Source organism: Felis catus, chromosome E3 (assembly GCF_018350175.1).
Source record: "Felis catus isolate Fca126 chromosome E3, F.catus_Fca126_mat1.0, whole genome shotgun sequence".
NCBI lineage: Eukaryota > Metazoa > Chordata > Mammalia > Carnivora > Felidae > Felis > Felis catus.
Genome location: NC_058383.1, coordinates 30,233,004 through 30,259,827, shown reverse-complemented (window position 1 = coordinate 30,259,827; position 26,824 = coordinate 30,233,004). Strand labels below are relative to the sequence as shown.

The 26,824-nt window shown below is 45.0% G+C and overlaps 1 protein-coding gene across 2 annotated transcripts in view; it reads left to right on the top strand.

The window, feature by feature from the left end:
- The window catches only part of SHISA9 (shisa family member 9), a 279,798-nt gene extending 274,218 nt beyond the window's left edge, over positions 1 to 5,580 (top strand). For both annotated transcript variants that reach the window (XM_045047407.1, XM_045047408.1), the window contains one exon: positions 3,943 to 5,580. In XM_045047407.1, coding sequence (XP_044903342.1) covers positions 3,943 to 4,322 — 380 coding nt within the window. In that variant the 3' untranslated portion in view covers positions 4,323 to 5,580. The remainder of the gene's footprint in view (positions 1 to 3,942) is intronic.
- Positions 5,581 to 26,824: the final 21,244 nt, after the last annotated feature.

The window sequence follows — 26,824 nt, the reverse complement described above, 5'->3', positions numbered from 1 at the left end:
ACTTTTTGAGAAAACATCAAGTATCCCAGCTGTCGGGACACTTAGTGCATAATCAATTTTCTCGGTTTGTCAGACATGGGAAACCTTGAATACATTCCCTTCTCTGAGCAGAACTTAGACCACTCCATTGTGTGGAAAGAGGAACTGGGGAATGAACGATTCCAAATCATGATTGGGGACATAACGAGGGTGAGCGAGACTTTCATAAGAGACTCCTGGGAGGAATGGGGGAAGGAAGCTTCCACTCCCACGACTGCCCTGATACTCTATGTGCATTCATGATTTTTTGCTCCTACATCGACTCACTGAATATTGATTGGGTACCTAATATCTTCCAGGAGGTAGGCTGGACAGTGCTTATGAAGTATTGGGCATGAATCTGACCTGGACTTGTCCTCTTGGAACTGCAGTGGGAGAGATAAATAGTAATGAATGAAGTACATTAACAAGGGCAGAATGGTAACTATGATGCACGCCATGGAGAAGAGCCTATCATAGTGGGATCTGACCTTGTTAGACATCCTAGAAGGGAAGGTGGTGGGAGGCGGCTGGAGAGAACAGGAGTGAGGTCAGAGGCCACTTCCCTTGAGTTCTCTAGGAAAAGCTATGTGCCAGCACTGTGCTAGACCCCAGGGCTGTGCCTGTGGTTTCATCTCTGGCTGCACCTTTAGAATCACCTGGGTGGAGGGGCCTTAACAAAAAAAAGAAAATCTGTGTCTGGGCCAGACCTGCCCAGAGATTCTAATCGAATGGTTGGGGGGAGCGATCCAGGTATCTGAATGCTTGAAAAGCTCTCCCCTGTGATTTGCATGTACTGCCAGGATTGAGAGCCCCACAGATGCAAAGATAAAGTCCCTGCCTTCAAAGCTCCAACATCTGGTTCCCAGACCAGACTTTATTATAAATATTCATAATACTGAATAGTTCTTCATAGCACTTACCATATGTATACTTTTATGCAATTTCTGAGATTATTTAGTCATTATCTGTCTCTGCCTACTAGATGCCCAGCTCATGAGGCCAGGGACCACATCTGTTTCTGATTCCTCCCTAGATTTCCACTGCCTAGCACATGGCCCATGCCACTGTGTTGAATGGCTGCATGAGCAAATTGCTTGAGGAGGTTTTGGTAGATGAGGGACATGGTCACTTTGGCATTTTAGAATTAGGCCTCTGGCTTCAGTGTGGAGAATGGACTGGGTGGAGGCACGACACTCAAGGAAGGGAGGCCAGTTTGGTGGCTGAAGTGGAACAATGTTCACAGTTGGGGGTCAGGTGGACCGTGTTACAAGAGAAGCATTTGCATGTGTAGCTGGAAGGACTTGGTGATTTATTAGTGGTAATAGAGGAGAGGAGGAGAGTGGAAGTCAGTGAATGCCACCGTGCTTCTGGCTTGAGTGACAAGCTAGTTGGCGTCCCCATTGGAGAGATAAGGAAGAGCCTGAAGAAGAACAGTACTTGTAATGATGATGTGTTCAGGTTTGGGCACTTGGAGTGGGAGATACCTGTGAATCTGTCCTAGAGGTACCTGGATACATGTTCCCCGACTAAGTCCAAGGGGGAATATCAGAGCATCCTTCTGTTGAAACTTTATGGCATTGGAAACCTAGCACTTTCTTCTGGAAGGCAGAAAGATAGAGATCTAACACTGACTTGAGTTTAACTCTTGCCACTTCAATGCCTGGTATGGTGAGAATGTATATTCTTATCTTTAGTAGCAGATTCCTTTTGACAGTGACATTCCGTATCTTCAGACACCTCTAGAATTTATGGGAAAGGGGGACTTTCTCTTAAAAGACCACATCAGCCAGGAGTACTTACATTAACGAGGACAGAAACCCAACATAAACTGTATTAAGCCTGAAAGGTTAACATGTGGCTTCCTGGGGTACTGTGTTGAGTCTGAGAGGAGGCCAGGCTGCCAGGACAGCACAAGTGTGATCCATGAGGGACATTTGCCACGGACACGGAGGGAGCAAGCAGGGCATACTTTTGTCCCCTTGGCCTTTTGGGAACTTTTGTTCCCTCTACGGCCTTTCAAACGCATAAAATAATGTCTGTCGGACTTCGGTTCTCCCCTGGATTAGTCACTAGCTGTGGGTAACTTTTGTTCATCACTTCATATGTCTGAGTTTGACAATTTCCTAATCTATCAAACAGGGGTTAAAGCCCCCATCTTTCCTACTCCTGAGAGTTGTTGAAAGAAGCCAATGGGAAAATAAATCTGGAACTATAGTGGCTTCCATGAATTTACATAAATTCACATGTCACAGTGTGAGATGTTGTAAGTGTGGATGAAAAAGCAGCAAATATCTTTCATCTCCCAAGAGATGGAAGTTCAAAGGTTTATTGCTAAGAAATACATTTTATGTTATTTATCTTATCTATTTTAAGTAATCGCTACACCCAGCATGGGGCCCAAATTCACAACCCCAAGATCAAGACTTGCACACTCCACCAATGGAGCTAGCCGGGCATCGCCACTAAGAAATAAATTTTCAAAGTGTAGAGCACCTTATAGTAAAAGAATTGGAAGAGAACATAAAATAAAAGATCTCATAAAATTATCAAATAAAGAGGAAGGAAGGAAGGAAAGAAAGAAAGGGGGAAGAAGGGGAGGACAAGGGAGGGAGGAAGGAAGGAAAAGAAAGAAAAAAAAGGAAGAAAGAAATCATGCTGGAGATAGTGTGGTGAAATGGTGTGGAAGTTGGTGTAACAATTTTGTGGCGTAGCTAGCACTATGTATCAAGACCCTAGATAATATTTACACCCCGTGGTCATGTAATTCCACTTCAGGTAATTCATTTCAGGGCCGGCTAGTAGAGATTTCAGGCTTTGCCGGGCCACACAGTCTCTGTCACATGTACCCAAACCCACCACCCTAGTAGAGCAACAGCAACCACAGATGGTAGGTAAGTGAGTGGCTGTGACTGTGTTCTTGTAACACTTTGTGTACAAAAATAGGCAGCACCCACATCTGGTCCAGGGGCTATAGCTTGCCATCATCGGATATAGATTAAGAAAATATTTTTAGAATTATTCTAAATGCAAAATTTTAAATACAAAGAGAGCTTTAGTCTTGAAGATTCTTATTTCAGCTTTATTTATGTCAACAACAGTAGCAAACTTCACTGTTCATCAATGGGAGGATCGATTCATTTTAGTAGTTCTACCCAATGAAATATTATGTACACATTAAAATGTTCATTAGTGGTTTGTAGCAACACGGAGAAATGCTTGATAGAAAGTTATGTGGAAATTAAGCCGTGATTTATAATGATAATTAGCTTGGAAGGGGCTAATATGTAAATGCTTCACGCACATCATATCATTTAACCCTCTGAACAACCCTATGAAATATATATACACACGCACACACTTCTAGGAGATGGTGGAGTTGGGGTTTGAACACAGGCCTGCTTAACTGCTAAAAGGCATCAAACACGCTAATAGAAATCCCAAATTAAACCGCGTTTACTGAGAAAACCAGAGGAAAAAAACAGCCAAGTGTTGATTTCGGCGGTCTTGCATGGTGGGTGACAGACACGAATATTTTTCAAGATGTTCACTCTTTCTCCTAATGAGAATGCATGATTTTAATAATGAAACAACACTTGAATTTCGTAAAAAAGCCAAGGATGTACAATGCTAGGTGCACCGTGGTGGAGAAGTGTTTATCTGGGGGAGATCCAGAGTTTCCGTTGGAGATGCCCTTACCTTGTTGGTCCTGATCTTGATTGTGAAAGAAACATGAGCCTCTTTCCTTCTGTCCTCCTTCCTTCTGTCTGTTCCAGATGGAGTTTCTAGTGTGTGTCTTGTTTGGACTGTTGGCCCACTTTGATGCTGTGCTCTGGTACCCTTGCCAATCCCTAACTCTCTTTCTCTCTCCTTTCTCTCCCTCTCTCTTGCTCTCTCCTCCCCTTCCACGTCCGCCTTGGACAGCCGACAAGGTCAATGATGACTTCTACTCTAAGCGACGGCACCTGGCCGAGCTGGCCGCCAAGGGGAACCTACCTCTGCACCCAGTAAGAGTGGAAGATGAGCCGCGGGCCTTCAGCCCTGAGCATGGGCCCGCCAAGCAAAATGGACAGAAGTCACGCACCAACAAGACGCCCCCACATCCCCTGGCCTACAACTCCACCACCAACTTCAAGGGCTGGGACCCCAACGAGCAGTCTCTCCGGCGGCAGGCTTACGGTAACAAGGGCAAACTTGGCGTAGCTGAGTCGGGCTCCAGCGACCCCTTGGGGACTCGCACCCAGCACTACCCACCCCCACAGCCATACTTCATCACCAACAGCAAAACAGAAGTGACTGTCTGAGCTTTCACTACAGGAAGCATCCTGGAGACCATACTCAACTGAGAGGCAAAAAATATCCCTGGCCCACACCCTTCCTGCCCTCCCCGACATGCTCCCTCACGCCCTGACTCCCCATACCAACCGACCATAAACCTGCTGGCGACGCGGAATCATGCTTTTCTTGGGTCATGCCTAACACGTGTCGGCGGGCAGCTGAGCAAGGCCGAAGCAGGGATGTTCAGCAATACAGCAGAGGGGAAACTGAGGCACGGCTCTTTCGACTTCGGGCCCAAGGTGGCCGACTCACACGCCCAAACCGTGGGGCTGATTTTTTCTTTTCCTCCTGACTTAAGACTGAAATCCATGATGACGAATTAAAAGTAGCACAACTTAGAGAAATTGTCCATTCGAGCACATATTCCATTTACCACGCGCTGTCTGTTTCCAGGTGAAAGAGCTGGGGGTGTGGGGAGAGGAGAGCGTGGAGGGTACGACAAGAGTGTACTTGAGAATATGAGCTGTTTGGGGAGGAATCTGTGTGCATTGTAAGTGTTTTCTAATCCCGAGAAGTAGTGACGTGGAAACACGCTTTTGACGAGCGTGAGACAGTCCAACCCTTCTATTTATAGTACTTTTCATATTGTCAATGTTGGAAGCAAAAAACAACACACACTTGAACTCACAAGGAATAAATAAGACCCTGAACCCACCAATAGTGATGAGAAAGAACGTTGTAGAGAAGTCCCGTAAAGACCATGACCATGGACATGGGAAGGATAGGTTTTTATGGCTGGGAGAGGGTCCAGAGAGTGTTAAATAACTTTTTTCTTAAAAAAACAAAAACAAAAAACAAAAAAAGAAGAACAAAGATAAACGAATACAAGCCCACTACAAAACAGACAAAACGGCAAATCAATTTTTGTCCCAAATCCTCGCGACTTAGGAAACAAACAATGGCATCAAGAACAATGACACCAAAATTCACGGTTGAAAAGTCGACAAGAGGTGAAAAGGGGGCCCCCTATTTCCTGCCTTGCCTCCGAGACAAGAAACACAGAAACCAGTCCTCCATTAACTGTCTCTCCCTGACTCCCCTCAGCCCTTGCCACCACCGCTGCCAAATTTCAGCTGCTTTGGACTGAAAATGTCATAAGCGTGGGTGGTGCCTTCAATGTGTTACTGTTTAATGACAGTCTTGTTACCCAAGTGCAACCTGTGTTTTCTTGGCCCCCCTCCCTCCTGTTTCCTGCAATAATAGAAGATGTTTCTATCCCCCCAACCCTTTGTCAGTGAGCCCACCCATCACATACTCTGAGGGGGCTGCTGTGATGTCAGGGGTACCTAAAGACGAAGATACCCCCCCTTTCCTCCCACCCTGTCACCACTAGTCCTCCCTTTATCTAGCCCCCCCCAGGCCTATCAAGCATTTCTGGGTCTCGTAATTCCGACGGTCCTTCCAAACCACCTCCCCAGATACTTCCATGAATTCAGCTCCCACCCAGAATTCCCTGAGGTGGTTTTTCAGATGGGTTCTCATAGCCAGTGGCCCTTGGGTATCGCAACAAAGCCAATGTCTCTACTAGTTTTGTTTAGTGGAAGCCCAAAGAGGAGAGTGGAGACACAAGAGATTTTGATTTTAGGTGAGAAGTTTTCAACCAGTCCCTAATGGCCTTAGCCAGTTAATAGGAACCTCCAAGTGACAGCCCCCTGCCCATCCACCGCCACCCCCCAGCTCTTCTGGTGTCAGAAGCTGCACACGGTGGTCCAAGAAGACTCAGAATTCCCCAGGATGGCCACGTGCAGAGTTCTGCCTCACCCGTTTGTCATCTCGGGCATCATGGAAGCAGGGAAATCTGGTGTTTATTCGCCTTCTCATTCCCAGCTGATCTGGGGACATTGACAACGCATGGTATCTTTCTGGGCCTTGGCCTCCCATTTGAAACACAGGCAGTTGGGGATAGATCAAGCTTTTCAAGGTTCTTGGATAGCAAAACCTCTGCTCATTAAAAAAGAAAGAAAGAAAAAGAAAAATCATCCACAGATGCCAGTATCGAAGATCCTCATTTATAAAGTGGTTCTGTGCTGAACAAAGCAGGGCTGTCAGTGGCGGGGCGGGGGGCAGATACAGTGCCCACCTTCTCAGCCTCTTTGCCAGGATCCCAGCACACCCCAGCGTGGAGTAAACACCGCCAAGCTTGGTCAGTGTTTTCTTGATGTTAGTTCCAGGTACTGCAGTGTGCTTTGGCATCCCTGTGTGTCTCCATCGTGGTATCTAAAGGGATTCATTCTTAATACCTCGAATTTCTAAAAGGAAAACTCCCTCTCATGATTCCAAATAGAAAAGCGGTATCGATCACCCTAAATAGAAAAGAAGGAAGAAAATAAGTACAAAGGCAGCAAAGCAACAGTTGTTAAGCTCTAGGTAAATCGTGTTGCCTGTGGAAGGGTCTGACTTTAGAGCCAGGCTTTGGGATTGCGCACATGCACTCTCTCCCTCTCTCCCTCTCCCCCTCTCCCCCTCTCTCCCTCTCTCCCTCTCTCCCTCTCTCCCTCTCTCCCTCTCTCCCTCTCCCTCTCTCCCTCTCTCCCTCTCCCTCTCTCCCTCTCTCCCTCTCTCCCTCTCCCTTTCTCCCTCTCTCCCTCTCTCCCTCTCTCCCTCTCTGCCTCTCTGCCTCTCTCCCTCTCCCTCTCCCTCTCCCTCTCTCCCTCTCTCTCCCTCTCTCTCCCTCTCTGTCCCTCTCTCTCTCTCTTCCCTTCTCACACTCCTCTCTTTTCTTTTTTCTTTTCTTTCTTTTCTTTTTTCTTTTCTTTCTTTTCTTTTTTCTTCTCTTCTCTTCTCTTCTCTTCTCTTCTCTTCTCTTTTTTCTTTTTTTTTAATTAAAAAGATGAGCATGTTAAAAAGCTCTTGAAGATCTACCGGCACCCAGTGGAGACATTGCACTCCCAAGGGACTCCATCAGAGTCTAAATGGAAAGGAGCCGATTCCCTCTGTGACTGGGTGTTAGCCAGTCCTCTCTCCACATGCTACGACGAATCATTTTGCATTCATGAGTGGCGCACAGCGCATACTTCAGGAAATGCTGGTGGGTTTCTCTGGGAGGGTCCCCCCAGCTCCAAAGTGCTGGGGGTCTGGTTTCCCTTTTTATAGCTCATCTTGCCCCCTGCCCTCAACTCACTTGGTGTCACCTTTATCCTGACCCCGATTAAGGACCTTTCTTGGTCTCTGCAACTACAGAATTTCCTTTTTCCTCCGTGTTCCTTCTCTTCTGAGTCAACTGCATCCAGCGAATTGTGTTATTTGGGGGTCTGGGCAGGAAGGTGACCGTGTGGTCAGTAAGATGTGGCAGCGGATGACTGAGAACATATCTTCTAGGTCTCATTACCTTTCAGGAGGCTTTGTGAGCAGGGACCGTTGAACAGGGAGGTTTATTCTTTGGCATCCTCTAGGGAGGATGGATCAAACTCGTGGTACTGAGGGAACTGTGGCTGCCATGTGTCAGCAAGAATCCTGTAGCTAACAGTGGGGACCTTAGAAGAGAGAAGCCAGAACAAAGCAGAGAGTCGCTCCCTGCCTCAGCCCGTGCCCTGGCATCAGCCTCTATTTCTTGCCTTTAGTTTATGCCCAACCCCCAACCCAACAGGACCAGAGTCTGACTTCCCCTTGCCCTCCCAGAGTATCTCAGCCTCCATCCACCTTGGGCTCTGCCTGGCACCCCCACCTAAGTCCCCCAGTTTTCTGTGTAAATGGAGCATATTTTATGTGCGAATATTTTAGTAACCTTATGTTCTGCAAGTAAACCTGTGTTAATATTCGTCCACAACTGCAGAGTTTATGATACCAATAACACTTCCTACAATGAAGAAGAAGAAAAAAAAAACATTTGTTTGTTTTCTAAGAATGTTTATTTGTAAACATGTATTCACTATATTAATATGAATTTCTTACCTGGCAATAAAACTGATTATATGTGATGCTGTTGGGGTTGCCCTGTATGTTTTGTCCAAAGTTCAGGAAAACAAACAAACAACAAAGGTTAAGACTAGTGCATCACCAAAGTGGTAATTTTACTAAGAGTTTCTTGTGCACACACCAAAAACTTTGCAGACGGGGAGCACTCAAACCAAAATGTGGAATAAGGCTGAGAGGTATATTGTTGGAAAGCAGCTAAGTAGTGTGGAGACAGTGATTGTTTATTTTTCACAGTGACTGGTTCACAGAATTTTCTTAACTGAAAGAGAACTGTTTAGTGGTTACCTCGTATCAATCTTGGGGAAGAGCAGGTTTGGCTTAGGATTTTCAGAGGTATCAGCAAGAAGCAACCCAGGTCAAGTAAGCCTTGGTTGTCTTGCAAAAGAAGGTAAATTAAGCTTTGCCTGTGTGACTAAACTGGTTTTGCCTGCTCAGGGAATTTTCAACTCGGATCTCCGTTTGTGTTTAACACTTTTTAGGATCCCACATCCTAATCTGAACGGGATCCCACCAGGGACTACCAGTGTTACCACAGAGAGCTAAATCTTTCATACGTACTCAGGATGCATGGGTAATTGTTACAGGTAAAGGATGCTTTTGCTTAGTAGCAACTTACACAAATTTTCCTGAGACTTTTTTGTTTGAAACCTTTTTGGTAAGAGTCTGTGTCTCTTAGGTTCACTTCCTGCCTTCAAAAAATACACCATTGCTAGGTCTCTTTATAGTAGGGGATTCTTCCCCTATTTGTTAAATTTTACTTCCTGCCTGGCTTCTGTTAAAAGAACAGAATAGTGTTAAGAGCATTATTTCAGTTGGAAATGTTCAGGTAGAAACTTGCCTTAATATGGTCCCACTGGAAAGGGGGTCTGAGAAAAGTTGATTTGAGAGATGAAGGGGACACCAGTAGGTGGGCAGGTGAGGCAGGAAATGGGAAAGAGCCAATAGAGGATACTTTCTCATGCCAGCTCCCACTATGAATGACTGGAGTTTAATGCTGCAGGGAAATGTGGGGGTGGGGTGGGGAGGGTGTAGAACACACACTCAGAATCATCCCACCCAAATGCAGATGGAGCTGGGCTGTATACACACCAACTCCCATCTGACACCATTTGAGCATTGCTTTCAGGGACTGTTAATAATTGGACACTCGCGGGCTCTCCTGAGTGGTGGCAGAGAGATTTTCGAGTCCTGGAGAAAGGCCCAGGCACAGAGATGCCCCTGTTAGTAACTGGAAGTCAGCCAGCCACTGGGGGAAGACACAGGGAAGAGGCTGGAGCTCTCTGTAGGGGGCTGCTCAGAGCCAAAGCTCTGAGGTCTGCTGGCATGAAGCTTCTCTCTGGATGCCTAGAGGAGTCGCCTGTAGGGGACGGGACCACAGTCTGCAGTCTGAGCTAGGGTTCTTGCCTTGGGAGGCAGACAGGCTTCATTGGTCACAGGGTCACTTGGCATCTCCCAAAGTAGATCTCATGGGCTCTCTCTCTCTTTCTCTCTGGGGCATAGCTGTGGATACCAGAGAAGTCTGGATGGCAGAGGGTGCTTGCCTCTCCAGTGCTCAGGAACTCTTCGGAGGTGGAGTCACGGACAGCACGCTTCACAGCCCCACGGATGCGGTGGTAGGACAGAGATCATGCCTCTGTGGAGGGCGGGGAGGGGGGACAGTGACAGACTCTCCCACTAGTGAAGCTGCTTGGCCACAACTCAAAAACAACAACCACCACATAAAGTATATTTGTAGAACTCTCATCACATGCCAAACAGTGTTGAGGACTTTGCGTGCGTTGCCACATATGATCCTCACGACTGAATAAGGTGGGCAGTGTTGGCTTTGGAGGTAAGTTCTACTTAGGACTTGAGTAATTTTGCCCCAAGGGATTTAACTAGTAAGCAGTGGAACTGGGCTTGGAATTCCAGAACTCATAAGATGCTTTGATTCCTATAGAGTAGTTGTCACTGGGTTGAGCAAGTGAGTCAGTGGAGAAACTTGATAAAAAAGCTGATTCCCAAGCTCCTCCAACCAAGATGAAGTGGGTCTGAATGGGGACCCAGGATTCACTGCAACAGGTGTTCTGTCATCACAATGCAGTAGCCCCCTGGACCTGAAAGGTGTTGCACCACATTTGCCAATCATCCAACATCTGTGGGCTCATTCTCTGGGACCCAGGATGCAGAAAGAAATGGAATGGAGGTGTGTGCTTCCAAGGAGAGGGCCCCTAACTAACCCCTTGGCTTCATATCCAATGTTGGAAGACTGTGTCCCATACAAGACAAAGGACTGACTCCGGAAGAACTGGTTGCTGGTATTAATTCTCACACTCATTTGCCATGTGCCCTGGGGCCTGAAACTAGTGCTCTTTGAGACTCTCTTTCTTCATCCCAAGAAGGAGGAGGTTGGGATAGAAAAATCTCCATTCCTACTCTCTCACTTGATTGGGTCATTTCCCCCTACTTCTCACTATGGCATTTGATATAGTCAACGGGATTAAGTCCTTTATCATTTCCAAAAGTTTGCTCCTGGATGAACAGGATTTTGCTGCGTGTAATGATAATTATTATTGTAGGGGCTTCTATGCCATGAGCACTTGATAGGTACTTGGCTTTATGCTTAGGGATTTCCATTGCTTTAACAGCTATGGACTTAATGACAATAGTTCTTTTTCATGCCATGGATTCCTTTGGCATTCTGGGGAAGCCTGCAGATCCTTTCTCAGAATAATGATTTTAAATGCATAAAATGGGGGTGCCAGGTTGGCTCAGTGAGTTAAGCCTCTGACTTTGGCTCAGGTCATGATCTCTCAGTTTGTGGGTTCGAGCCCTGCATCAGGCTCTATGCTGACAGCTCGGAGCCTGGAGCCTACTTCAGATTCTGTGTCTCCCACTCTCTGCCCCTCCCTCCCCATCAAAATTAATAAATAAACATTAAAATTTTTTTAAAAAATAAATGCACAAAATGAACTACATGGAATTACAAAATAAGCCCATCATCTGGAAATGCAACATGAAAATATTTTAAGGACCTACATGTGTGATACAGTAATATATGTGATTTGGTAACTATTGCATTAAATGACAAGATCTAATGACAGGTATCAATGTAGTGACGAGTACAAACAACCCTTTGAGCTATCTGTTACAAGTGCACATTGAAGTGACAGCATCCGTGATTCTATAGGTGACATAGTCCCAGGTCCGTGCTAATATCATGATGGTTTTTTGCCTATGTTTATAACTGAGGGACATACAACATTTCAGTTAGAGCCTAGTGAAAATAAAGATGTTACTTTTTACCATCCAAGTCCCCAAACCCACGGAATTCTACCCACAACTCCCCTTGAGGGTCTGTGGGTCTAGGTGAAGCACCCAAGGGCTAGAAAGACTCAGAGCTCCTTGCTTTTCTCACCATGCTTCGATTTTCTCATCCTTCAAGTAGAGATAATCATAGTATCTCTTTCATTGGCTGTTGTGAGAAATAAAGTAATAGATTCAAAGACATTAATGAGCTCCTAGTAAACACTCAGGAGTTATTTCAGCTCATTCTATTTCAGCTCATTCTATGACAATTCTATGAATGGTTTTTTATTATCCCCCACTCCCAGAAGAAGAGACTGAGGCTCCGAGAGTTTACACTTGCATAGAGAAATAGCAAGTCAGTGACAGAGTGTACTGAACCCCAGATCTTTCTGGTTCACCCTCAAGCTGTTGATCACATACTGTGTTGTATACATATTTGTGTTGCAAACATGTTAAATGTTCTTACAACTCCCTGGAGTCAGCTCAAACCCTGGGGTAGTGACAGTGAAACTCCTAGTTCTTTCCCCCTCCCTGAGGAGAAAGGTAGATGTCTGAGGTTAGGGAACCTTTTATCAGACATGTTTGGGGACTTTTGTTTTTAAGATACTATTTTTTAAGTAATCTCTCCACCCAATGTGGCGCTTGAACCTACAACCCTGAGATCAAGAGCCACATGCTCTCCTGACTGAGCCAGCCAGGCGCCCTGTCTGGGGACTATTTTTAAATGAATGTTGGAGACAGTTAATAATAATATCTTTCCATTCAAGGTAAGCTCTCCAAGCCCAGTGCTTAGAAGATCCTGACTACAAAGACTTCGCTGTCCCAGAAATTTTCAGATTCTGTTTTTTTTTAAACCCAGTTAGAAATATATTCATCACCTAAAACTAAAATAAATCTTCCTCATAAATTCAGACAGTCTCAGCCTTGAAAGATAATAATCATAATGATAATAACAGCAACACATCTTTCTGTTACCAGTTACTGAGTTTTTATTATGGGCCAGGCACCAGGTTAAGTACTTTCTATGCATTGCCTCATTTTCTCCTCTCAACAGTGCTCTGAGGAAGAGGCATTGTTCCCATTTTCAAGATGGGAAAACTGAGACTCGGAGAGGTGAAATGACTCTTACAAGAACATACCTCTAGCGAGTGGCAGGGTTGGGAATCCAAACCCAGTCCGTATGATTCCAAAGCCAACCCTACCACAATGAGCCAGTTCGTACTCAAACGATCCATGCCTGCACTTGCTTCCACTGCAGTAAATAATTGGGAACTGTAAGGGCGTCTGGCTGGCTCAGTCTGTTGGGCGTCCGACTTCAGCTCAGGTCATGATCTCGCAGTCAGTGAGTTCAAGCCCCACATCGGGCTCTGTGCTGACAGCTCAGAGCTTGAGCTTGCTTCAGATTCTCTCTCTGTCTCTCTCTTGCTGTCTCTCTCTCTCTCTGTCTCTCTCTCTGCTTCTCCCCTACTCGTGTTCTGTCTCTCAAAAATGAATAAACGTTAACAATTTTTTAAAAAAATAATTGGGAACCGTAATGTGTCCTAAAATTGCTCTAAGGATGTTCAGTTAAGTGCAGGGAGAAGTATATTCCTCTGGGACAGGTAGTATCCACTGGTCAGTATCCATTCCTACCAAATGTCACCGACCTGGAGGCACTCAACTGGCCTGAGGGTGCCTCCATTGATGTTTCCATCCTTCATGTTCTTCAGACCTGTCCTGCAAACTGCTTATGTCACCAGCAAAACAGTACTTGGTCTCCAGAATGGGTTAGTGTCTGGGGAGTGGGAAAGAAAGCAGCACCAGAGGAGCCCTCTGAGGCCGGCAGACAGTAAACCAGGAATTTTAACTAGGTGTCCCTTAATTTTGTCTGACTCTGGGAAAGTCACTTCCCCTCTCTAGGAGGTTGTGCTTTCTTTTGGATAAGAGTCGGATCTCTGGAGTCAGAGGACCTATGTCTGCTTCCAAGTGGGCATAATAATAGCACCTATGAAAGGGTTGGTATGAGAATGGAATAATATAATCTATGTAAAGCTCTGAGCACAGTTTCCAGTTGGTACTTTCAGTATTTTAAACCTCCGTTCAGGATCATCACATACCCTAGGCCCCACAGAAGGGATTAGAAGAAACCTCAAGCTCATTAAGCTTCTTCACCTTGGCTTTGGGTAAGACAATTCTGAACTTGGTGTAGGACCTTTTCTTCCATCTCCCTGGCTGTTGGGGATGTCGTGAGCATGTCAAGGACCTGATTTTACTACAGACCCTCTTGTAGTTTTGATACAATTTTTAAAACTAGAAAGAAGCTAAATTCTTGCCCAATGAATGTGGTTTGCTGGATGGAAGGAATTTTTCAGATCTGGAGGTCTACAGGGGATAAAATCATCATTAAGGAGATCATGGTAGTAAAAAATGTTGGATTTAGATGGTTTGTTAGTTATGTATTGTTTATTGTTGCTTATTAGAAGAGATCAGGAATCTGAGCGTGGCTTAACTGGGTTCTGTGCTTCAGGGATCTCTTGTGAGCCTGCAGTCAAAGTGTAAGTCAGGGTTGTAGTATCATTTGAAGGCTCAAGTGGGGTAGATCTGCTTGCAAGCTCCCTCATGTAGTTGTTGGCAGGATTTGGTTCCTAAGGGATTGTTGGACTGATGGTGTTGGTTCCTCCCTGGCTTTTGGCCTTAGGCCACCTTCAGTTTCTTTCCATGGGGGACTCTCTAATATGTTAGCTTACTCCATCAAAGATGGCAAAAGAGAGCATTTGCTAGCAAGACAGAAGTCACAATCTCTTGGTCATCTAATGATAGAGGTAACAACATCACCATAATCTATTGGTTAGAAGCATGTTGCTCAAGGGGAAAGGACTGCATAAGGCTGTGAAGACCAGAAGATGGGATCATTTGGGGCCATCTTAGAGGCTGCCTACAGCTTTTGCCCCCCAGTGCAAAAGTCTAAGCTATAATGTCTTTTGGGAGTATTGAGTATATGAGCATAATTATGACATCTCTATCACTTTCAGAGAGATAACTAACTAACCTGGAATTAATTCTTAGCTCCATCACCTTCTGTGCCTCAGTTTCTCCATCTTCAATAATAGAAGTAATAAGAGCCCCCACACCTCACGTTTTTTGTGTGAGGCCTTTATATGGAATGTATGAGTGGCAAAACAGCTAATTACCCAGTAAAGATGTAACATAGAGTTATGGCAGGCCAGACAAGATCTATGCTTCCCAATCCTTCTCCTTTTGCATCTGGATGGGAGTCATGTGACTGGGTTTGGGACGATATGAATGGAATTGATGTAGTCAACTTTCAGACATGGTCCATAAAACCTCTGGCATAATCCTCCCACTGCCTCCCCCACCTGCTGAATAGATGCCAATGCCCAGCACAGCCTCAGAAACCACATATTGAAGATGTCAGAGCCTTGGTGAGCCCCAGTCTCTGAATGATTTTGTGGAGCAGTGACTTCCTCCGCCACTGTTCCTATCATTAATTGAACTTTATATGAATGAGAAGTAATCTTACTATTGTGTTAAGCCCTGAGATTTCAGGGTTTATCTGTTAGAGTAGTTAGAATTTCCTTAACAAATCCAATAGATGAAACATCTTCAACAGTGTCTGGCACATAAAAGACACTTAATAGATGTTGTCTCTTATCATCATCATCATCACCATCTTAACTAACCTACTCATGCTAAGAAATTCCCCAATGTCTTACCCTCCCAGGAACTCTATTTAATAGGGCTAGTAATGCCATTTAATAGCTAAGGGTTTTGTGAAGTTAAGCGACTTCCTTACGATCACAGAGCAAGTGCTGGTTCCACCAATTCTAGTACCCCCCTCAGCCCTCTCCAAGTTGCTGGCACAATCGGGATCCAGTTATGGAGGTGAAATCTTTGTAGGAGAAGAATGTCTACACTGTCAACTTGGCATCTTGCTTATTTTCTTGTCAGATTCCAAATCCTAACTCGTGCTGTGTTGTACAGTTCAAAGAAAGCACTTCACATCAAGAAATGTCATGGTTGCTGGAAATAATTTTTTCACATCATCTTGAATTTTTCCTTTTTGCAAGTTCAGAGGGTTCACTTAGATTCAAATCTTATAATGCTTCCTTTTAAAACATTATAAAAGGGCACCTCGTTTTTAAGAATCTCAACATCCAAATAGAACACTTCATTGTCTTCATCTTAAAAGCTACAAAATAAGGAAATCCTAAAGGGGCAATTTATAACATGCAGGTGCCTTATTTTCTGGTAATCGGAAGCTGGTTTTGATACTCTAATTTTGGTTTTGCGTTTTGCTGCCCACTTATCGAAGGCAGTTGAACTGAATGTACAGGGTTTCTACAAGCTGTCAGTCGAGCCCCACGTTCAGGTCCCAAATGTTAATACGATGTAGGTCTTAAAGCTTTTATTGTTGGTCTCCTTATTTGCTATGGGAATCTGCCTCAGGGGGGTGTTTACTACTTTCTCAAGCAGAGTCAATGGAATTTTGGAGAAAATTTAGAGACACTTCTAAGTGTTTTGTTCCTCTCAAGCACCTCATTTAATCACTCAACAAATACAGAGTACCTACCATGTGCCAGGTGTTGTACAGGACCTTGAGGATACAAGGATCTCTGTGCCACTATCCCTCCCTCCCTCCCTGTGAAAAAACAAATGAAAATGTAAGGTGAACAGTGGATAAGCAAGTACTATAAAGAGAGCATGGGTAGGGGAAAGCCTCGATGACAGCTAGTCCGGGGTTCAAATCCCCTCCCTAGCACTTCTAGCTAGGTGACCTTGGGGAGATTACTGAGTTGTCTCAGAGCCTAGGTTTTCTCATCGCCAGGATGGACACAATCATGCCTAACTTGTCATGTTGTTGGAGCATTTGAGGTAAAGTGTGTGAAACATTGAATCATGGTGGATGCTCAATAAAGGGGAGCTGTTATTAATAGGAAGCCCATGGATTCCCAGGCTAATGGCGTAGCTTGGTGTTTCTCTTTAGGTTATATTGGGATCCCCAGAAACATATCCCAAGTCAGGGATTCATGTGCAAGGAAGAAAGGAATCCAAGGAGGGACGGGTAAGGGAAAGGTGGGAGTCCGACAGAAGGGAAAGAAGCCACACGAGGGTACAGTCTCAGGCAATGTCCCGTGAAGGGTCATCAGTGTATAGTGTTCCTCGGAATTTGCAGCTAATCCAAGGAAGGAAGCTGGGCTTTATCAAAAGGGATGGGAACCCCCAGGAACACTGGCTTGCTGCGTGCGAGGGGAACACAGTGTCAGTAGCCCAAGGGAAGAGCTCCAGAATCTCAGGTGCTGGTAGTTAGAATCAAAGGCACACAGAGTCTGAAAGATTGGTGCCTGGAAGTAGGAAGAGGGATATGAGGGCATCTGGGTGAAGCACCAACTCTTGGTCACACCTCCCTTTTCTGACTTCTGGGGGACATTAGTCCTGGTCCAACTAGCCCCAAGAAGTAGGATAAGTTTTCCTTGGTTCATAAGCATAGAAAGTTTGGGAGAATTTACCTATCCAAATAGGGCTAATGGGAGGCTTTGGGGTCACCCTGGCTTACCATGATGTCTTAGCTTACCTTTTTATTCCCTAGGCACTTTGGGCAACTGCTTTAGCCTCTCTGACTTAAATGTTCTCATTCGTAGAAGAGGAATAACAATATGCTTTTTTGCAGGTTTGTTCTACAAGGATGTCTTTCTGTTCACTCATTTATCTGACAAATACATACTGAACTTCTGCTATATGTCAGGCTCAGGGCTAAGCATTGGTACACAGAAATGAATCAGACACAGGTCCTGCGATCCAAGACCTTGGCAGCTAGTGGAGGAGGCAGACGTATAAATTACAGACTCCGTGTCCTTCCTCATACATGATCTCTCTGTCTGTCTTCCTCTCTATCTATGTCTTATTTTCGATGCTGTGCCTTCTCCTCTGTCTCCTTCTGCCCCATGTCCTCCCTCCTTCTCTTCCTCTCTACATTTCTGTCCTGCATCCTCCTACCCTCCCCAGAGACTAGTTTTCATATCAACTGGACACTCTACCACCTTCTGCCCTAGCCAGTTCCTGCCTCCTGCTGCTGTTTTCCAAGGGCCCTTCTGAAGGCTGCAGAGTCTCTGATGTTCTGGACAATTCACTTCATCCTAGGCCCTCTGGTATGACCGTGGGTGACCTGAAGATAACAGGAAACCATACAGAGCTGCAGTTAAAGCTTGGAGGCTAGAGTAAGGGGTGGGTGTGGGTGTACATGTGCAAGTAGCAGTCCTGAATCCTGGGGAAGAGCAAATTAGAATACCTGGCTAATTGTTTGGGGGCAAGGGGTGGGTGGTGGTGCAGGAAGGTCTGGAAAGCAGAGGTGATTTCCTTGCTATTTTGCATATAGGTGGATTCCCAAGTGCACTGGGATGGGCCCCAGGAAATTCGTACCAGGAACAAGCTGCATGATATTGGACATTGTTTTCCTCATCCGTAGGATAGGGATAGAGACTGTGACCTTTGAGGACTGTTCTGGTCCTCTTGGCCAGGACCTCTGCATTCAAAAATCTCTTGATTTCTCCCCTTGATGCTTCTCAGTCTTGGAATGACACTGACTAGGGGTTCCTAATAATAGTAACCAGCCTTTGTTTTTAATTCAGGATTCTGGGAGATGATTAGCTTTGGGCTTGGGAAAGACTTAGACGCAAGGCCCTGGAAGCAGACTCTTTTGGCTGGAGCCCGGTTACCCTTGTGTTGTGAAGTCAAGGGCAACTGCTGCACATAGAGAGAGCACTCTGGTGACTTGTATGAAACAGCACTCGGACTTGAACACCACGATCCAATAGCTCTAGGGGCCCAGAAATCAGCATTTTCACAAACACACCAGAGATTCTGATGTGGGTAGTTGGTGGACCCCCGAGAATCACTTCTAGGCACTCGGGCTTGGCTCTACCTCAAATACTCCAAGTTGGTTGTGGAAGGTCTCTGAGCATCTTTCTTTGTCTGCACAGTAGGGCTCTTTACCCCTGCCCTGTCTTTCTGCAGGATTTCTGAGAGAAACAGATGAGATGGCAGATGGGAAGACTCTCAGAGGCTCCACAGAATCAAAGATGATGCCCTTTGTGTGTGAAGCTGCACCACCTCCCAGGTCCCTTGTCTCTGGACTCAGAGTCAAAGAGACTGCAGACAGAGAATATTCCAGTGAACACTTCAGCCCCTCACCCCACCCCCAGTATCACCTCCTCTTGACCAGTGGTTTTTACTCTAGCTGTTGCTGTGGTCTACCCAGGTGGCACCTGGCCTATGTGTGCTCCAGAGCTCTGCCATATGCCTTAGTGCCTTCCTGCCTCTACGTTAGGACCCTGTGCCGCCATTTTGAAGCATGTGCAAAGCTGGAATTGTGAAGGGCTTACCACCCCATGGGCTAAATGTTGCCCAATGGGGGTTGGGGATTAGTGGTGCACAGTCCCCATTTCCCTCTCTTGGGAAGACAATTCTGAGGGCATTCCATCAATTCCTCACAGGTCCTGGTGGGCTGGAGCTCCCTTCCTCACAGTGGTAATCAGCTCCATAGAGCCCTCTGAGATCGGCTTTTCCCCCTTTCCTGTTTCACCCTTCCCAGACTTTCCTCCTGTGCCTTAGGACCACTTCCCCAAACAACTCCCTTAAAGCTTCTACGTTGTACCAGGGTCACTTTGCAAACCTCATACACAGGGATCCTCTAGAACAGGTCTGCCAGTTACAACCTTAATCTCGAAACTCCTTTCCAAACCCACCTGCTCACACCTTGCTCCACCCTATAATTTCCTCAGGTATTTGGAGGGTCCACCCAGTTCTTGAGCTGGCGGGGGGGGGGGGTGGGAATCTGTCCTCTGGGGTACTAGTCCTCCTTAGGTAAGAGTGTGATGGGACAACCCCATTAGGTCAAAAGGTGAGCACAGAAGGAACATTTCACGTCATTTCTCTTAACACTCAGATTAAGAAGACAAAAATGAGATGTCACCAAAAGTTACTTTTCTTTGCCTTTTTTTTTAAATCCTCCCACTTCCTGTTTTCTCTTGGGAGATTGAAAAGTGTCTTCTCACACATTTCTTATTATCAGAACTTAATGAGAATTCTAATTAGGACTACTGCACATTTCACCGGTAGTTTCCGAAATGTAGCTCTGGCTTCTGGTTTGTCAGACTGCCAGTCTTTTGCATCCTCGCCAAAGATACCCTCTATCATAATAACACGAATAGCTGTCATTTATTGAAAGTTTACTATGTGCCAGGCAATTTGCATATATTAGTCCTAGTCCTCATAAAAAGTCCTACGAGGCAGGAGCTATTCACCCTAAGTGTAGATGAGAAAAGTGGGGTGCGGCTGGTGAAGTGATGGGTCTCAACGCATGCGTCTAGGAGCTGGCAGAGCTGGGATCCAAACGCAGGTGTGCTCTCTGCTCAAAGACTTCTCATGTCCTGCCTGCCCAGGGGATCATGGGGAGGGAGAAGATAAGACAAAAAATAACTTATCACAGCTTCCAGAATGGCCATAAGTTCCCATCATCATGTTTGTTATGAGTTATTTGGTCTCCAGCCTCAGTATCTTAGTCTCTGTGGGAATAGTGCTGTAGTTTAGGGAATCCCAGGAGACTCTGAAACACCCAATTAGAAGGGCAGTAATAGACCCCAGAATAGACTGATTGCTTATTCATTATTCTTGTTATTTCTGAACTCTTCCATCCATCGTAGGGAAGGCTGTCAGCAATTACCACGATGTTCTTTCCGGAAAAGGGCCTCGTAGCCTGGCTCATCACCTCGCCCAGAACCGAACAGAGTCTCAGGGCAAATTCTCCTGATGTGACATCAAACTTCTGCTGTCTCTGGGGCTTCCCAGTGAACCTTCAGTGGACACCTTGGGGTAAAATGAGAGAACTGGACTTTTGCAAAGGAAGGAGCGGGTCCCTCTCAGGCTTGTTAAGCGCTAGTCGTTTTGTTAAACAGGTGTGCCTAGAGGCAATGTGGTCTTGTAATGGATCAGCAGATTAATACCAGGTAATGGACGGTCAGGTGTGAGCCAAGGTCATCTGCATAGCAAGAGACACGCTGTGTCTGTTCCTTTCTCCTCTCCTCTCTGCTGATCCTTTTGAGCACCTACTTAATAGCACCACACACCTCATCATACCTGACTTTACCAGGTAGAAAGTGTCACTGGCACCATGCTGTCACCTCTGCTTAGCCCCTAAAGCCTGCATGCCCCCAAAACACATTCTCTCGTTTTGACCCTTTCTGTTTCTCCTCTCTTGCTCTCCATCTTTGGGATTCCTTGTCTCTCTCCTCTCTGTCTCTCTGTTTCACTCTCTCCCTCTTTTTCATAAAGGATTAATTCTGTCTGGAGCTCAGTCCATGTTAAACCATCACCACCATCTTCCATTCCTACTTGTTTCAGTCAAGGACCATTCAAGCTCAGAAGATGGAAGTTAGGACCCAGATCTGGCTGGCTCCAAAGCTTGTGTTGTGAGAAGCTGCCTCACTCTCCCCTTTTCTCACTTTCCATGTTCACTCTCTTTCCAGTTCTGGCCATGTTAATACTCAAAATATTTCTGAAACATGAAATGCAACTTCTTGTCCTTACTCTTAATTTATTCATTCAACATAAACTACTGAGCACCTGCTATATGTTGATATCGTGTAGTAGGTCTGGAACAAGTGACAGAAAAGTCAGAATTCAGGCAAGAATTCAGTCTACAGGGGAAGGAGATGACCACTATCATTGTATAAGTTTTCATCACATCAGGCCTGGGTTAATGTAACAGAATTTTCTCATAGATTACCCAATACCCTCCATAACCTATCCTGCAACCTCCCTAGACTCATCTTTTACCTTTCTGTGCCTTTTTGTGTCCTAGGAAAATTAGGCTGTTGGAAGTTCCCCCATATGTCTACCATGCTGTTTCCTGCCACCTGGCTTGGTTTTTTCCTCTGCCTGGAATGACTTTCTTTCGACATCTTGTTAACTCTACTTATTCTTGAAGACTCATATCAGAATCTTCCCAACCCTCTCAGCCTCGATTAGATGTTCCTCTTTATGACCTATAAATATCCGTTATTGAGATTATTACATATTGTTCTATAATTACCTCCTTAGGTGTCTTTCTCCCTATTAGACTGGGAGCTCACAGGAATAATTTGTCTCTGAATTCCCATGCCTAGAATAGCATGTAAAGTAAGGCAATTGATAAATACTTGAATGAATGACTAAGTGAAGAGATTAGTAAGTGAAAGAATGCTATTTTTACTATACCTTGGTGCCTTTCTGAGCATTGAGAGGCCAAGGCTTATTGAGCACAAGAGATAAATTGTAGCTTAAAAGATCTGAGGACTGAAAATCTTCCTTTGGTTGTGTTAGGGTGGGGGTGTCTCAGACTCCTTTGAGCATCTGATGTGACCTTTATGCGAAAAATACACGTACACATAACACATTTGCTGTAATTGTGGTGAACTGGTGGATTCCCAATGCTTATATATGTTGACCTCTGGCTCACTTGAACACAGTATTAAAAACTCCATCTCTGGAAATGAAGGCAGGGTACAAACGATCTGCCAGAGAGTCTCTGTCCATTTAGGAAGTTTTATAGAAGTAGAGACAGGGTTAGAATTCTGTGCCTTCTCTGTTTCCCTGGGACATCACATTTCCTCTTGGCTGAAGTATTTGGCCATCGGTATGGAAACCTTCCCTGGACAAGGTTTTCTTTCTTTGGTGCTATTGATACGAGGTACTTTGCTATAACCCTGGAAAGTGACTTGGTTGATTCTTGGAGATACTATGTAGGTTAATTAAATGTAATTAAGCTAGTCTCAGTTGCATCTGGCTTCTTAATTATGTGGCAAGTTACTTCTGGGACTCTCTTTCCTCTTCCCTAAGATTGCACTAATAATAACAAAGCCATAAGGTGTTGAATAGATAACATTCAAAGGGTGTTGACTGGGACAATATCTTGTATACGATACATACTCAACAATCACACATCACCACTATGATAAACCCCCGCATTCAAGTCTCTCGATCTGATCTATGTGATGCTTTATCTGTACAATATCATCATATTTTGATGACTCCTTTTTGCAAAGCAGAGGGATGCTGGCAGATAGCATTTCCTTCAAGGGTCATCCCACCAATTTAAATATTGTGGTTCTGAGGAACAATTCAAATGTCTTTGCAAATGTTGTCACCTCTTTATGAATGTCCACCTGGGATCCAGCATTTATATAAAAGCCCTTAAACTGACCTTTAGAGGTGGAATGTTCTCTCTTCCCTTAATGTTTTAGACTCCCTTCTGTGCTTAGAAGCTGATGAAATTGGAAATCTGCCCATTTTGTGCTTTTTGGAGGAAAACCCAGTTTAAACACTTAATTTTATTGGTGACTTAAACCCATGTTTGCCATTTTCTTTGCAAGGAACTCTGAGAATTTGAAAGCAGCTCTCTGCAAATAAAAACATCATGACCAGACTTCTCAGCACTCCCTGTGTGGATGGGTGGTTTTGCAAGTGGGGAAAAAAATTGTGCATTTTCTTGATTCCAAGGAGCTGAAATTTGACTAGAAAATCATAGCAGCCCTGAGGCCATGTAATTTAGTGTTGCTGACACTATTCAGCCATCTGCCATCCACGTCTCCAACCTTACTGCCCCTCCTCTACAACCCCATTTGGAGACAGTAAAACTTTGATTACCTAACATAGTCAGAGAGAGGAAGATTCTGAATAAATAAATTTTCTGGTTCATTAAGTAATCATCTTCGTAGAAGAAGATTATTGGGCAGACCTGTCTTTGAGTATTGTCACTGCTACTTATTAAGGGTGTCCTTGGCCAAGTCACTTAACTTTCCAGGGTCTTTATTACTACAGCCAAGACATGGGAATGGAAGTGGAACCATTTCAAGGTTACTTTGAGGATTAGAAACAATTTTGTAAAGCATATGGCACGTAATAGGTGCTCGGCAAAAATTGGTTCTCTTACCTTCTACTTTTTCTTTCGTTCAACAATTTATTGAATAGTTCCTGGGTGCCCAGCACATTCCTAGGAACTGGGGGTAGAATGTCAAACAAAACTATATTGCCTGTGTCCTTAAGGAGTCTAGTAGTAAAATATGATTATGTTCTATGGTAAGGATGTTTAAGGTGCTTTCAGAGTCCATAGGAGAGGAATCTAACCCAACCTGCATCTGTTTAGGTTATAGCTGGGATCATAGATGATGATTATCATCGTCATGGCAATAGTGATGGTGATGATGGTGCTCATGACTTTGGTGATGACGATGACAGCATCATTCCCATTTTGTGCTGAACACTGACATTAAGTGAGATCACAAAGTCTGCACAGCTGATCAGTGTCAGAGTCCTTTTCAGAAGGAAGTTCTTCCTAATTCCAGAGCCCAGGACTGTCACCAGCTCTTTCCAAGCTCATGGAGCTTGAGAATTTACTCCAAAGTGGACCAAGAATGAAATTTTGAGCATCCATTATCCTCACAGTGTGATGACATTCACTATACCCTTTAAAAAAAAATAATCCGAGTCCACTGTATTCAATATTTTATAAATTCATACAGGAAAAAGCTGGTGGGTCAACAGTGCCACCTGGCCTGGAATGGATATGAGCGGGTGACCAGACTTTCATGAGCCCAAGAGGACTTTGAGGAAGAATCCATGAAATGGGGGTTCATGAGATTCAAACTGAGATGTGGCCGACTTTCTCTGGATATGGACATGCTCAGGAATCAAAACATCTCTTGCCTCAACTATAAATTCTGTGGCTGAGGATGATAGTAAATGGGAGTTTGCTGGCAGGGGTAGCCTACAGGTGTGTTACTGTGAAACTCAGGCATCAACAGCATGACAACAGCTTCAAACGTGGCAGAGAGATAATACAGACATTAATTAAATCATCCAGCCCAGGTGGGTTCCCTCTACAGAGGCTCAGAAACTGGAGATAAGAGCCAGGAGTTCCCTTTGAGGTTCAGCCTGAGACAAAACCAACATCGCACCACCCTTGAATGCCCTCAAACAGTCTGGCAAAACAACAGGCTGTCAATCATCCAGTGAGAAAAACTGGTCCTGATATGCTCAGTGCTTGAAAAGAATGGGGTTGATAACAGCCACAAATTGATGAGAAGCAGCCTGAACACCTCCAGAGGTGATCACAGCCTGAATGCAGTGGTTTTCATTCAGTGGAAACTTAAAAGCCCCAATTCCTGATCTTGGCATCTGCAGCCCTCTGATGAATTTCAGCTTCATTTCTCAGCTCCCTCCTTCCTCAAACACACCAGTCCCTATGGCACTCACTGCTCTGTCTGTAAGAGGGGTCTTATCAGATTGTATCACACTGTTGACCTGCTGCATTGCCTGCCTGCCTGGAAGATCCTTAAAGGTAGAAACTCTTATCTGATTAATCATTTTAATTTGAGCCCTTAAGACCAATGGAGCTTCCCTGTTTTGGCCCAGGTATCAGGTTTTCAATACTTTTTTGTTGAAGGGAGGGAGGGAGGGAGGGAGGGAGGAAGGAAGGAAGGAAGGAAGGAAGGAAGGAAGGAAGGCCGGCCAGCTGTTTCTGCCATGTAATGGGCCACCCACCATGAAGCATGGTGGTCACCTCGTCCATTGAATGCGCTCCATTCACTAAGATCACCCAACTGAGAGATGTAAAACCAGTCCCTCCTCATTCAGCCTTAAGTTACAGAAGAGGACATGAATTGTCTCTCTATTCCTTCTAAATCACTTCCCCTAGGTGCAGCCATGCCTTTCACTGCTGCCTCCCTGCATAGCCATGGCTGGTGTTGGGCGGGCGGTGGGGGGGGGGAGGTCTCTTCTGTATTTCTCATCCCAATCTCAGTACCAAAAAGACTCTATTTCCTTACCTTAAGTTGCCTTACAACATGACTAACCTTTGCTTGGATTCAAAATTTTTCTCAAATCTTAAACCACATTTCCAGGGTCTTTACCCTGCACTCCTCACCTCAATCTAAACACACTACCCTCTCTCATGAACATCTCTCTTGGCTACTGCCGTTGGTGAGGGGAGCTGTGGTAAACTAAGGCAAGGGCTTTTAGCTTTGCGAACCCATGGTCATGCATGGCCTGTGGATAGCCTTCAGAGACCTATAATCCCTCTGAAATGGAATATGAAATCTTGTATGAAATTGTGCTAATACCAGTTTCCTGGTTTTGATGAGGTACTTTGGTTCTGTATGATGCTGCCACTGGGGGAAGCTGGATGAAGGGTACTTGGCACTTGTCTGTATTATTTCCGAAACTTCTCATGAGTCTATAAATAAGCCAAAATAATAAAAAGCCTTTAAAAATTGTGCCAAGGGGCACCTGGGTGGCTCAGTCAACTCCTGATTTCGGCTCAGTTAGTGATCTCCTGGTTTGTGAGTACGAGTCCTGAGTCACGAGGTTGAGCCCCAAGTTGGGCTCTGGCTGACAGCAGCTCTGTGCCCGCAATGAGGAGCCTGCTTTGGAGATTCCGTCTCCCTCTCTGTCTGCCCCTTCCTTGCTCATACTCTCTGTCTCTCTCTCAACAATAAAAAGAAACATTTTCAAGAAACATTGCGTGAAGCAACCAGATACATAAAATGGTGGGGTGGGAGGGGCCGGGGCGGGGAGACTCTTATGCATGTACCTGTTTACTTTTCAAGAAGATTTGTATCTTTTCTCTATTTCTTAGAGTGGAATCTGATCCACAGAATGTTATAAACACCAATATAACTATTTACACAGTTCTGAGGCTTAGTGCCTTTATCCCTCCCCATTGTATGTCCTCCAGTGGGCTGTCATGTGTCATCACCATTGTCTCCTTCTGCACTAAATGGGGGCGGAGGCGAGAGAAGGATTATTTCAAATCTTGAGAATGGAGAAAACCAGGGGCAGCATTCCTCTTGGTTGACAGACTTCGGGACGAAGTACCTGAATACAGGAAAATTCTTTGTACTACAAAGATTCATTCCATCCTAGTATCTCTCTTATACGTAGTTTATTTAACAGAATGTCTCTCTTGTCTCTAGCCCTAAGCTGGGTTTCTGAAGATCCTCCTTTTTAAAAAAAAATTTTTTTTAACGTTTATTTATTTTTGAGACAGAGAGAGACAGAGCATGAACGGGGGAGGGGCAGAGAGAGAAGGAGACACAGAATCAGAAGCAGGCTCCAGGCTCTGAGCTGTCAGCCCAGAGCCTGATGCGGGGCTCGAACTCACAGACCACGAGATCGTGACCTGAGCTGAAGTCGGACGCTCAACCGACTAAGCCACCCAGGCGCCCCTGAAGAT